Below are 14,461 nucleotides of genomic sequence, written 5' to 3' on the forward strand. Positions count from 1 at the left end.
AGAGACTAAAATATAAGGCCCTAGGGCAAAGCCACATAGAGCTAGACTTCCGTATAACATGAAGAAAGAAACATTAGCAATAAACAACATATTAAACATCGGCCGTTGTCTCCGTCTACCCTTCACCCCAGTAGTTTTAGATGTTTCCAATATCCACATTACGAGAACTAATAACATATAGGCTTAATGTAGATGAATTAACTGTCCATGTCTGACCGCAGAGCAGGTGATGGCATTAACATCTATTTACTCTTCTTAATATCCTAGCATAATCAATGACCAAATCAGTCGGTAAATATTAGAGGCTGGAACAGACATAGCGAACATTTCTGTATTGGGTCAGAAAAGATACGTTATTTCAGTGCAATGTTATTGAGAACGTTTATATAAGAAAGGAATATTACAACAATTATATGTTTTACTGTATTAATCACTTATATTCCTATGTCATTGAAAAGTTTTATTGTATTGCATAGAAATTGTTGCTGCTATGCTTGTAATGTAGTGCTTTAATAAAAAAGATTTATAAAAAAAAAATATATATATTAGAGGCTGTTAGGTAACCTGTGAAGAGACCGGGGAGAAGGGAGGGGGTGGGTGAAGTGGAGTTGGGGAAATATGTTGACAGAGGGGGCAATGAGTGTCCCTCTTTTCCTGTGAACTCAGGGGGCAGCACTACATCCTCAGCAGCAGTTTCCAGTTGGGCTTGTTTAGCCAGTCATAGCAGTATTGTCAGCCGCAGTGTTCAGGTCTAAGAGTGTCTGTGAGGTGACAAAATGCGTTCAAGTCATACTTGCCGACTTTTGCTGGCTGCCTTCTGGGAGAGGGCAGCCAGCTCCATTATACAGGGGGGCGGGGCTATCGCCGGGAACTTAAGAGACAGATTGGGGGCGGAGCCACAGACGGTATTCCCTGTTGGGGGGCGTGCCTACAGTGATCGCGTCATTTTAGCCACGCCCCTGTCGTGCAATGCCGGTATTTCAGGCATTGCATGACGGGGGGCGGGGTTAAAATGACGCAATCGCGTCATTTTACTCACGGACCCCCCCGCCGAGGGGCAGATCGCGGGGGATTGGGGTTAATGCGGGAGGGTTGCCCCCCTTTCCGGGGGGCCGGGAGGGGGACCCGATTTCCGGGACCCTCCTGGCCATTCCGGGAGGGTAGGCAACCCTGGTTCAAGTGTGCTTCAAATATTTAGAAGCTCATATTATTACAGCAGATTCATGAACCAGGATCAGAGATATCAGCCGCTGATGCACGTGACAGTTCTTTGATGTATGCAGAGGCATCTTTAGGATTATTAAAGTCCTTGAATGAACTGCCATCATAGATTCTCATTTTTGCTGGGTATAAAAGGCCGAATTTGCGTCCTTCGGTTGCCAGTTGTGAGCAGAGAGGAGAGAAGGCCTTTCTTGCTTTAGAAAGCTCCGCTGAGTAATGTTGGAAGATATGGAGCCTGTTGCCTTCCCAATTCAGGGGCGAAATGTAATGGGAGGCTTTTTTTTTGCGCAAAATATGCAGTTTTCGGGCATTTCCCGAAAATCGCATATTTTATAGGGTGCGATTTGCGGCAAAAATCGCATTTTTTAAAGGTGCGATTTTTAGTTAGACTAAAAATCGCATCCAGATGTTTTCCCATTAAAAATTATAGAACTCGCATATTTAATGAGTTGCGATTTTTAGTAAAGGTTACTAAAAATCGCAAAAAAAATAGACCAGGTTCTGACTGGCGATTTTATCAGAAACATGCACAGATCATTGAGATCTGTGCATGGTTCTGTTGTAAAAAAAATAGTTAAAACAAAAAAAAAGAAAAAAAACGGCGTGCGGTCCCCCCTCCTAAGCATAACCAGCCCGGGCTCAAAAAGCTGGTGCTGGTATAATAAAATCAGAGGGACAAACAAAAAGGGGTTCCCTTGATTTAATGAAACCAGCACCAGGCTCAAGGTCCAGCGCTGGTTCCCAAAATACGGGGGACAAAATGACTAGGGGTCCCCGGTATTTTAAGAACCAGCACCAGACCCAACCAGCCAGCAGGGTAATGCCACAGCCGGGGGACACTTATTATATAAGGTCCCGCGGCCAAAGCATTATCCCCGTGGCTGGTCAGCATGGGCAGGGGTCCTGGGGAAGTGGGGACCCCCCCAATGAAGGGGTCCCCCCCTCCAGGACTTACCAGCCCATGCTGAAAGTACGGGGCTGTCCCCGATGCCCCTGGGCGGTCGGCATCGGGCTGATGAAAAGTGTAAAAAAAAGAATAAAAAGTATTGTCTTATACTGTAGAACTATGAATCCCAGCAAGCCTACCCCGCATGCTGGTACTTGGAGAACCACAAGTCCCAGCATGCGGGGCATTAAAGGGCCCGCTGGCACTTGTAGTTCCACAGTACAAAAAATAGTTAAATAAAACACACTGACACCCAGAAAAATAAAAGTTTAATACATCCACAGCCCACACATACTGATACTTACCTACCTTGAGCCCGTAGGTCGGTCCCTGGATCCTGGGTCCAGGGCTCCTGGGCTGAAGAGTCCGGTTCCGGGGCCTTGGTCCTGGTTCCGGGGCTGGTCCGGGGTCCTGGGCTCCAGGGCTGATGTCTCCAGGGGCCAGAATCCGAAGTAATTCAAAAGGGGTACCTAAGGAAGGAAATCCTACTCACCTGGTCCCCGGCGACGACCCCGGCATCTTCTCCGGCAGACGTGCTGCTCCCGGCTGGTACCCGCTCACGGACTGGAGGGGCGCAGAGATGTTTCATCTTCCACGCCTTTCCTCCAGATGATTCTATTGGCCGCCTAGCGGCCAATCAGGAGCCCTTTAATGCCCCGCATGCTGGGACTTGTGGTTCTCCAAGTCCCAGCATGCGGGGTAGGCTTACTGGGACTCATAGTTCTACAGTATAAGACAATACTTTTTATTCTTTTTTTTTACACTTTTCATCAGCCCGATGCCCACCGCCCAGGGGCATCGGGGACAGCCCCGGACTTTCAGCATGGGCTGGTAAGTCCTGGAGGGGGGGGACCCCTTCATTGGGGGGGTCCCCACTTCCCCAAGACCCCTGCCCATGCTGACCAGCCACGGGGATAATGCTTTGGCCGCGGGACCTTATATAATAAGTGTCCCCCGGCGGTGGCATTACTCTGCTGGCTGGTTGGGTCTGGTGCTGGTTCTTAAAATACGGGGAACCCCTAGTCATTTTGTCCCCCATATTTTGGGAACCAGCGCTGGACCTTGAGCCTGGTGCTGGTTTCATTAAATCAAGGGAACCCCTATTTGTTTGTCCCTCTGATTTTATGATACCAGCACCGGCTTTTTGAGCCCGGGGCTAGTTATGCTTAGGAGGGGGACTGCACGCCATTTTTTTTCTTTTTTTCAACACAGCGCACTGTACTGAAAATGTGCCGATTTTCATGACTGAAAATCGCACATTTTCAGGACTTAAAAATCGTCCGAAATTGCACCATATCGCACTTTTTTGCCGCAAATTCGCATCTCATTACATATGCGAATTCGTGGCAAAAAACCACGATTTTTAAAGGTGCGATTTGGTGCGATTTTTTTCTTACGAAAAAAATCGCACCCTATTACATTTCGCCCGAGGTCTTTAGCTTTTCTTGAGGCTGACCAAATTTCCATCTTATGGAGGTAATTAAGGCATCTGAATAACGTGACTCGAGGGCGTGGTCTGGAGGGTGTTGACGGTGGTCTCACCCTGTGGACCCTCTCTACAACCAAATCTTGGCAAGCCGATTCAACGTGTAACAGTGAGGGTAGGGTGACACGCACAAAATGGGCCAGTGCTGGTCCCTTGATAGATTCAGGTAGGCCCACCCAGGGGCGGATCCAGGATAAAATGACAGGGGGAGCACCATGATAAAAGAGGGTTTGGGTGGGGGAGGGGCGGTGTTAGTGGTGCCAGTGTACATGCTAAGAGAGCGGCAGAGAGAGGGTGGGAATGGGATTAAAAATAGGCCCTGGCATTTAAAGTGCGCAGGCCCACCATGGCGACAAAAGTGAAGGATGTAATTGTGCTCGCGCCGAAGGCGCACTTTAGAAAAGGGGGTGTAGTCACTCAACAGGGGGCATGTCCTTGAGTGTAGTGTACAACACCATATACAACTTCTACACATTATGCAACAAAATACTAGACCCCATTATACTTGCCCCTTACACATGATGCCAAATGGAATGAGCCAAAATTCACATACTGCTTCATAAACAGGGACATTGTCCACCAAATGCGTGCATTAAACATAATGTCCATTACATGTTAAATTACACGCCATTATGTCCATTATGTATTATGCCAAACACCATAATGTCTATTAAAAATTATGCTACATAAGTGCTGCTTATCTACATGCTCATTGCCAAGGGTTCCATGCTCATTGCCATAGGTTCCATGCTCGTTGCCATGTGGGATTACATGCTCATTTCCAAGGGGGAATACATGCTCGCAGTAAATGGGGGACAGCCGCCGCCAGGCAGAAGTGATAGCCACTGACAGTGGCAGAGCCTGGCTGCATTCAGAGCACTGCAGGTATAGGCTATTTGAAATAATACCCTTTTCACACCAGAAAATGCATTCCCAGGTTGGCCCCTTTTACACCAGCCTAGTCCCTGCATTTTCTGGTGTGAGGGTGAGAGAAAACCACCCCCACCCCCCTTTAACCAGTTATCTCATTTAACCAGCTATATCTTCGGAACTAACTGACCCATTTACATGAGACAAGTATTATATTGAAGAACCTTTGAGTGGGCTTTGAATGATTTTGGTCCAGTGAAACTGGAACGTTTGGTCCCAGAGTAATCTGCCCTCAAAGAACATGAACAGCATTAAATTACCCTTAAAAAATAAAAAATATATCAATATATCATATTGAAGGCCCAGCGATTTGGAATTGAATGAAATCAACTACAAGCTTCTGTGATACCAGGGGGGGAACTGCCAGCCGTCGGAACCGGGTGGGGGTCGGAATTAACGGGTCCCATATTATCCTATGGGTAAAAACGTTACAGCTTTGCCAGGCGATATCTCCGGTTCCCAGGGGGTTAGAAACACGGGGCTGGGCTCGTTGGAAAGCCCTGGTCCTCAGCTACAAAATGAAATGACAGGGGGGCACGTGCCCGGGTTCCCCCCCCCTGAATCCGCCACTGGGCCCACCAATCGGATGTTCTGTCTGCGCGACCTGTTCTCCAGGTCCTACAATCTATTCCAGAGTTGGTCATTTTCGGTGTCCAGCCTTTTTATAGTGTGCTGAATGTCTGAGACCTCATGTTTAACAGCACCAAGTTGTTGCTCATTTACTGAGACTGTGTGGGACAGTTGTTGCAGCTGGGCTATTATATCTGCCACTGCCTTTGTTAGCAGTGGTGTCATGGCTGCCTGTATGGCTTCTATAACTTTATTGTAAGTAACTGGGGCATCAGAGCCCTTTCTCACGCGGCTGTGAAGTTCAGTGTCTCCCATGGATGTTTTTTTGGAGGCAGGCAGTTCACTGTCCCCGTTATCAGAAGGAGCTCTCCTCCTTTCCTGACGCGGCAGCTGGGGCTGTGAGGCCACGTGCTGTGCCTGCTGTGAGGTCTGCGGCGTCTTTGACCCCGGAGGATTCAAGTAGCAATCTATCCTCGGGTGTCAGGTGGGGTGAGTGTAGCGGCGGAGTGAGGCTGTTAAACCATGTAACGCTGTCCTGGGGTGAGGCGGGAGATGGAGCTAATGCACGGAGATCCTCACTCCATTAAAGCCGGAACTGGAAGCCTCCTCTTAGTAATCTTTATGTGCGATTCAGTTTTTTATGGTCTAATCCGTCTCTGATTGAGCCATAGGTCTCATCATAATGTTTACATTTGTAGATGGTTTGTTGGTGAAATCAGTCTCTGATTGGTGTATTTATACAATCAGTCTCTGATTGTTCCACGTATTTGTCATCATAACGGTGTGTGGATGAGGTTGGATTTTTGTGTTTGATGTAAAGGCTTTCTAGTGAGAGGCTGATGGATAAATATTGGCAATACAGATTGTGAGGAATTCAGGTTTTCTCTACTATAGTGGCGTTCCTCCCAATTTCTGGAATATCTGAAGCTGTAGGTAGTCCTCCTAGTTGCTAGGGCAGGTGCTTTAGAGAGGAGGCTTTCCTTCAATTGGTAGTACCATGCCCAAGATGGTATTGGATGGCCAAGTGTAGTCTGGGTCCACGTTTCTGGTTTGTGGTTCTCAGGGAGTTTTTGGTGGGTGATGCCTGGTACAGCAGCATGAGGGGTGAGAGGGCTGGATGCCTGAACTGACGCGTTTCGCTGCTGAGTGCAGCTTTTTCAAGGTAGGACTACCTTGAAAAAGCTGCACTCAGCAGTGAAACGCATCAGCATCAGGCATCCAGCCCTCTCACCCCTCACTCTGCTATATTAGGTTTCCATATAGGGACTGACAATCCCTTTTTTTTATTGCTGCTGGCTTAACAACTCACACAGGCTCACAAACAGTTACTCCGGTACCTGTTTTCCAGTCTTTCCCCACTATAGATCTGACTTTGTCTAATTAAAGTCCCCATGGGTCAGTATTCTTAATTCGTACATCTATTGTAGTTCTGTTCTGTTAATGGATTGTATATAGTCGCCTCCCCTCCAGTTGTGCCCTACTTCTTGGATACCTATGAATTAGATTTGGTGGGGGTCCTGATTGTGGTCGAAGTGATTCGATAGGTTGTGGTCCTTCCTCCCCTTCTTAATGTTCATAATAAGTTCACTGATGTGTGTTTTCAATGGCTTGGTGGTCCATCCTACATATTTTGTTTGCAGCATGTGCATTATACAAGGTAAATTAAGCCTTAACTGTTGCATATTAATATTCCTTTGATTGTGTATTTTTTTATTTGTCCCACAAGTCCCACAGTGGTAAAAGCCGTTCTGTGGTTTATTGCTTCCTATGGTGGTTAGAATAACTTTCCTCAGGGCTATATGGTTATGTACCAAATGTTTTCGAATATCTTAGGCTTTCTTAAAAACTAACCTTGGTCTTGGTGAGAGATGATCTGACAAGATTTGATCCTACATGAGAGTGGCCAGTGTTTGGTCAGAATCTGTGTCAGTCTATCTGCTTTTTGCGAGTAGCCTGTGATGAACAGTACTTCATCTGGTTAGTGGAGAAGGTTGGTTATTTCTGTTTATTTCTAGCTGTTCAGCTGTTCTACTTTAGGGATGGGGAACCTTCGGCCCTCCAGCTGTTGTTGAACATCCAAGCATGCCCTGCAAACAGTTTTAGCATGGCCAAATAGCAAAAATGTTCAACAACAGCTGGAGGGCCAAAGGTTCCCCATCCCTGTTCTACATCATCATTGTGATATTGTTTTGTTTGGAATTGTGTCTTGAGGTCTAGACCCTGTATCCTGAACTTTGGAGCAGTTACGTCTTATTCTAGTGAATTGACCTTTTGGGATAGCTTTTAACCAGTTGGGGTGATGTCAACTGGAGTGGAGAATGTACATCTACAGATTTATTTGGTGTGGATTTCGTAGTCGGTAATATATATGTTGACATCAAGAAAGTTAATGCCAGTTTTCCCTCACTGAATGTCTGTCGGACGGTGGAGCGAGGGACAACCAGCGATCCAGCTGGGGCCTCACACACCAACCGTCCAGACTGCAGGCAGCCTGTAGCAGCACAATGCCAGCTGAACCCGGACTCCATTCCCAGTAACAGTGGCGCCACCAGGCAGGCTAGCAGGTCCAGAACCACGCTAACACCCACCTTCCCTTGCCCACAGCCCCCAATAACATCTAGCCATACCAACATCCTGTCAGTACCATCTGTCATACTGTTTCACCACCGCAACCATATCTGCAGCACAGTTGCGGGACGCTGCACTGTGCCTGAACTATTAGACACTTAAACCACTGCTGGTATTCCCTCCCTTACTACTTTGGTACCTACCTATTGATTAACTGTGGGATACAACATTCTCTTGAGCAACTCATTATCATATTTTTATCTTAATATCATCAATTTTATTAATAATGCGTATGCTTCATAATCAATTTTTTACCTTTTCCTACTTTTAAATGGAGCAATATTATTAGTGTATATTTTCATTTCTCGTGTTCATTATCAATTTATGTATTTTTTAACTATTTATATATTCTGCATGTTATATGATTGCTTATTTCCTGTTTTACTGCATATTTTAAGAAGTACTGTAAACTTAATTTTGACCTGCCACCAACATCTGCTTCTTAATTGCCAATTAGTCCAACACGACACCCCTCTCTTAACTCAATCAGGGATTTTCATTCAGACGGAGCGCAGCACCACCCAGTAATAATTATAATACCGATCCAAATTCGTAGTGTCCGAGCTGAAATGCCAGCGCCGCATACACCTTAAAGGAGCTACATTACAATTCTCCGTTGCACTTCCTCTAGTGGCTGCCTATGCTAAAACATTTGAATAAGGTGCAAAGTGCCCATCCCTGCCCCTACAGTGCTCATCTGCATCTGCCCTCAGAGAACTCTCCCATGAGCCAATATCTCACCATGTGTACAGGGCTTTAGATTGACTGTGCAGGCAAGTAAATTTTGAATAGATCATAGACCATCATTACTTAAGCCATGTACACAGGGGCGATTCATCTAAGCGATTTTGACAACATCGCCAACACACCGGGCAATAGCGATGCGCTGCCCCGCATCGTCGCTATCACCTGGCCAAATAGACACTGCAAGCAAGAATATTCTTGCTAGAAGCTGCAGTGTCTATTAGGGATGTGCACCGGCCACTTTTCGTGGTTTGGGGTTTTGGGTTCTGATTACCTTGAGGTTTTGGGTTCTAATGGGTTTTGCCAAAACACCCCCCTAAACGTTTTGTGTTTGGATTTTTTTGGTTTTGGGTTCCGATTTAAAAAAAAAAAAAAAAAAGCATAAAAACTGCTAAAATCGCAGAATTTTGGTTTTTTTTTTGCTCCTATGCTATATTAACCTCAATAACATTAATTTCCACTCATTTCCAGTCTATTCTGAACACCTCACACCTCACAATATTGTTTTTAGGGCAAAAGGTTGCACCGAGGTAGCTGGATAATGATGCTAAGTCACACAAGAGTGCGGCACAAACACATGGCTCATGTAAGACGGTAGATACAGCAGCGGTAGATACAGCAGTACTATGCACCAGACAGGTAGATAAGGCAGTACTAGGCACAAGACAGGTATATACGTCAGCAATACTAGTATGTGCACCAGCAGAATTTATAATAATTAATTTTATTATTAGGTACTGCTTGGCACTCATTGGCACACGTCAGTGCACCAGCAACATGGAATTATTTTTTACAGTCCCACACAGCACAAGTATTATTTTTTTATTAAATTAGATATAACAGCCTAGTATGTAGTTGTACTACTAGGTAGGTACAGTACACTTAGGCAGTAGCACTGCCAGTGGCAACAGTGGACTGAGCAAATAATACTGGCAACCTCTATTCACAGTATTCAGTGCAGGCAGCACCAGTGGACTATATATATAATTAAATTAATTAAGTATTAATAATATAGCAGCCTAGTAGGTAGAGAAACTAAAATACTAGGTAGGTAGGCAGTAGCACTGGCAGTGGCCACCACAAAAGGTAGCAGACTATTATTCACCAGCAGAATTTATAATAATTAATTTTATTATTAGGTACTGCTTGGCAGTGGCACACGTCAGTGCACCAGCAGCATGGATTTATTTTTTCACAGTCAGCACAGGTATTATTTTTTAATTAAATTATATATAGCAGCCTAGTATGTACTAGGTAGGTACACTTAGGCAGTAGCACTGCCAGTGGCAACAGTGGACTGAGTAAATAATACTGGCAGATTCAGTGCAGGCAGCACCAGTGGACTTTATATCAGGGTTGCCGACTCTCCCGGAATGTCCGTGAGACTCCCGGAATTCTGGGACATCTCACGGACTCCCGGAAGAGGGCCCCTTTCTCCCGTAGCCACCGCTTTGCTTAAGGCATCTGCGCTCACTACGTACGCGCTATAACGCTGCCGACGCGATGACGCCGCGCCACCTGCTGGCCAACCAGTAGCTTCAGCTACATGGTTGCCGGGACTTGTAGTCTGACTTCTCCGTGTCCTGCACTGCATGCTGCCGGCAGATAGAGAGCTCGGCAAGCCAAGTCGGCAGCAAAGACACGTGCATGCTGGGAAATGGAGTTCTGGGCGTCTTGCTGGAGAGGCCACATCATGCAGGGACTGCGTTCCCCACTGCCCCCGTGTCTGGTGTCCGGTGACAGGTAATGGCTCTTCAGTATTATTGCTCCTATTACATACTGTTAGTATGGGGCCTGGCAGCTGTTGTGGGGAAGGCACAGTGCTACTGGCATTGCCTCACCCACTCCCAGTTCCCTCTATCTCCTACCTTAGTATTTAGTACATCAGTTCACACACTGAGTATGCCCCCTTGTATGCCATGCCTTTGGGTGCCCTGTGCTTCTGCAGGGTTTGGGGAATGCCTGCCTCATGTGTAAACTTCTGGATTTATAAAAACATTAATTCTTTACAGCAAGGTGTCCCTGTGCAGCACCATTCATTTGTGTAATATTCAGCCTTTCATTTGCTCAGTTGTAGTGGTTGCTTTGTGCTCTTAGACCGCACCATTTATGCTATCTGCAGATCATTGCACTGTGCCCAGTTCTCCTCACTATATATGCTATCTGCAGAGCATTGCTCTCAGGTCCAGTCCTCCTCACCGTGTAGTGTACCCCCCTGGCGACGCAAGGCCCGTCCCCTGGTGACGCAAGGCCCGCCCCCTGGCGACGCAAGGCCCGCCCCCTGGCTTTTTCTTTTCTCCCTGAAATGATTTTTCAAAAGTAGGCAACCCTGCTTTATATATATAATATAATTCATTATTAATATAATATATATAATATTACAGCACAGCACCAGAGTTAGGCCCCAGCACAGAGGAGACAGTAGTGCTACAAGTACACAGTTAGACTGTCCTCCTTGCTAGGGAGATCCCACCCTAAGCAGAGAGGAGAACAGAGTACACAGCAGCACTGAGGGAGACAGCCCCAGCAAATAAAATAATTACAGCACAGCACACCAGAGGTAGACCACACAGAAGAGACAGCAGTACTACAAGTACACAGTTAGACTGTCCTCCTTGCTAGGGTGATCCCACCCTAAGCAGAGAGGAGAACAGAGTACACAGCAGCACTGAGAGAGACAGCCCAAGCGAATAAAATATTGCGTTCAAGGTCAAGCTCAAGCTCAAGTTTAGGCCCCAGCAGCAGCACCAACACACCCTCTCCCAACCCACTACTAGACTGGAGTGAAGATGGCGGGCGCGGCAGCCGCTATTTAAAGCCTCACAAAATACGGCGCCGGGCGATGACGTTCTGCCCACGCGGACGGACCCGAGTCAGGCGGTAATCTCTGAGCGCTGCTCGGAACCGGGCTCGGAATGATGACGTCCGTGGGGGCTTGGATCTTTGGAATCCGAGTCTGCATATCTCTAGTGTCTATTCGGCTGTACACGTGGGCAGCTGCTGGGGATGGCCTCCAGCTTATCTACGGCAGCAACTGGGAGATTTTGACTAAGCAAAATCGCTTAGTCAAATCTCCCAGCTACAGCCCGTGTGTACACCCCTTTAGACAGAATCGCTTAGTCAAAATCTCCAGTGCATCCAGCCAAGATCTCTTGTGCACCGTGTTTTCATAACTGTATTCAAACGGTCAGTAGCAGTAAAACACACATGTACAGTATAAGAGGATCACTTCACTCTAGCAACAGTGGACTGAGTAAATAATACATTGTAAAAATAGAACTAAAGGTGCCCATACATGCACCGATTTTCCGGGTGCAATGTGTGCTATGAGATGTACGCTCCCGCGGCATCTCATCGTACAGTACAAAAAGTATGTGCTGCACATACTTTTTGTACTGTGTTTTGATCGCATCGCACGCACAACGCATGCACTGATTTAGCACAAAAAGTACCAGGAAAACGGTGCGTGTGTGGGCACCTTCAGAACTAAGGGGCAGATTTAACAAGTGATATTCTTGTTATTAATGATAAATAGTACTCCAGCCAATCAGATCCTGTACATTTTTTATTTGATAGACTGCAGCACCATGTATCATTTGTAACCATTGATAAAATATCAGTTTTTGTTACATATGCCCCTAAGGTAACCACTTAAGGGCCCATTTATCAACAAAACATAAAACATATTGTAAATGATAAAACTTGTTGTTAATGATAAATGGTGCTCCTCCCAACTGTTATGTTTGAAACACACAGATTATGGTCAGCGCTAACATCACACACCCTCCCTTAAAACGCCTGGGCCTGCCTACATTTTTTCTGACACTCCCAGATAATGGCCTGTTACCACCCCCAAACACTGACTTCCTGTCAGTCAAATTGTGGGATGACTATGATTGGATACTGTTGCTATTTTTGATGCTATTTTGGCTCTCGCATGCAAGCTACAATCAGTATCATTCGCTAATCGAATGGATTGCGGATCTGCACATCAGCGATCAACTCTGAATAACCCCCTCCGATGTGAATGCGACTGATCCAGCTCTGAAACAGGCCCTACGTTATAAGGGTGTACAGTCGTTAGCCTGACACATATTAGGTGGACATGCATTGGGTCGACCACTGAAGGTCGACATGGCTTAGGTTGACATATGAAATAGGTTGGCATGGTTGGAAGGTCGACATAAGCATTAGGTGGACAATATCTACGTCGATAGTCAAAAGGTCTGAGCCAACATGTGCCGACAGGCGGTATTTCATGCCGTACCATCCACTAGGGTGTGGATGGAGAGTAGACTAGTGTGCTCAAAGTGCGCACGCCATGCGAGGGGACCTGGTACCCTTTGACATGTCAACATTTGGGACAAAAAAAATGTGAAACTCATGTTGACCTTTTGACTGGCAACCTAATGCTTGTGTCGACCTTCCAACCTTCTTAACCTATTTCATGTGTCGACCTAAGCCATGTCAATCTTCAATGGTCGACGCAATGCATGTCGACCGAATATGTGTTGACCCATACCCATTATCAGGTATGTCACACTTTCCTTTGCACCTCTATAAGTGTGAGGAATGATGTGCACAGATGATGGACACAGTGTTGGCGTTTTAACTGTTTATCTGCACCTTGCAACCTTATGAGTAACCTCCTCTTACTCAAAAGCGCTAAAGTAGTTTACACAGCCTAATAGACAGACATCAACAAATATTCTCACATAAAGGGCAGAATGTTCTAACATCCGCAGAACCCCTCCACCGGGCTTCGCATAGTTAATGATTGCATATGCTCTAACATATGCGATCATTAACGCAAAGGACAGCTCTTGCGATAAGAGCTGTCCCTTGCGATGCCGGCACTGGACTTCCGGGTCAGAGCGCTAAAGCCGGCCGCAGGGCATGCTGGGAGGGAACCGTTACGGATCCGTCACACAGCGCTGTGGTAAGAAGCCCATAGGCTTCTGCAGGGAATGCCAGCTTTTGCTGGCGATTCCCTCCGCAGCGCTGTGACACTGCGGGGGGGGGGGGGGGGGGTTAGAGATTATATAAATGCGTTAAAAACCCTGATAATGGGGTTTTTACCGCATTTCTGGGTTAGAGCATCCCGCCCAAAGATAGGACAGACATTTTCCTGCATCCAGTTTGCATTCATTACTGTAGCTGTCATTATAATAACTTAAGTATAACATATACTCCCACCCGGGTGCACATAAATGGAAACATACATATGAAATCATTGCAACTGTCTGTGATAAGAAACCACTCATGTCAACCAACCTGTGCCCCCTGTAATAATATTGCATTTACTATTCCTCATAACCTTATCTTAGTTTACGCAACACAGCTGTTACAGGTAACCTAAGCCCTCAGTGAAACAAGCAGAGTAGTGTGTTTCTTCTTACCGAAGACAAGAGCCAGCAGCAGGTGCTCTGTGAGGTGCGGGGCGTCCATCAGTGTCTGCCTGCCCAGCACCACGCATGGGGAATCAGAGGCAGGCAGGCTACGAGCTCCTGCCCAGGCAGCACTGAGGAGTCTCGGTGTAATGGTGCAGCAAGTGACATACACAGACTGTGCATAGAATTGCAGATGGGAGGTGACTGACTCAGACCAAAGCTCCTTTAATCCCTGGGACTGTGACATGCCCCTCCCCTGTCACTACCCAGCCCTGCCTAACACTACTGTCCCAACAATCACACAGAGTGAATATTACACATGTGCAGCATTCCCTCACCCCCAGGTCTGTGTATACTGCATAAATGGCAACTACTGGATGAGTCGTTACTGACATTAACTCTTCAGGGGAAATTAACTAAGATGGAAGTTCTATTTCAGATGGGATGTTGCTATAGGCAACCAATCAGATACTGAAAGAAATTAGATCAGGGTTGCCGACCCTCCCGAAATTTGCGGGAGTCTCCCGCATTTTGTCTCTAACTCCC

The 14,461-nt window shown here is 46.4% G+C and overlaps 1 protein-coding gene across 1 annotated transcript in view; it reads right to left on the reverse strand.

Annotated features, from left to right (window-relative positions):
- Window positions 1-14,081, reverse strand: part of BTC (betacellulin) — a 108,617-nt gene extending 94,536 nt beyond the window's left edge. Inside the window, exon 1 of the mRNA XM_083179156.1 lies at window positions 13,925-14,081. Within this exon, the coding sequence (XP_083035282.1) occupies window positions 13,925-13,973 (49 nt within the window). The 5' untranslated portion in view covers window positions 13,974-14,081. The remainder of the gene's footprint in view (window positions 1-13,924) is intronic.
- Between the last annotated feature and the right edge of the window lie 380 nt (window positions 14,082-14,461).

This window comes from Crinia signifera, chromosome 1 (genome assembly GCF_055691185.1).
Source record: "Crinia signifera chromosome 1, ASM5569118v1, whole genome shotgun sequence".
Classification (NCBI taxonomy): domain Eukaryota; kingdom Metazoa; phylum Chordata; class Amphibia; order Anura; family Myobatrachidae; genus Crinia; species Crinia signifera.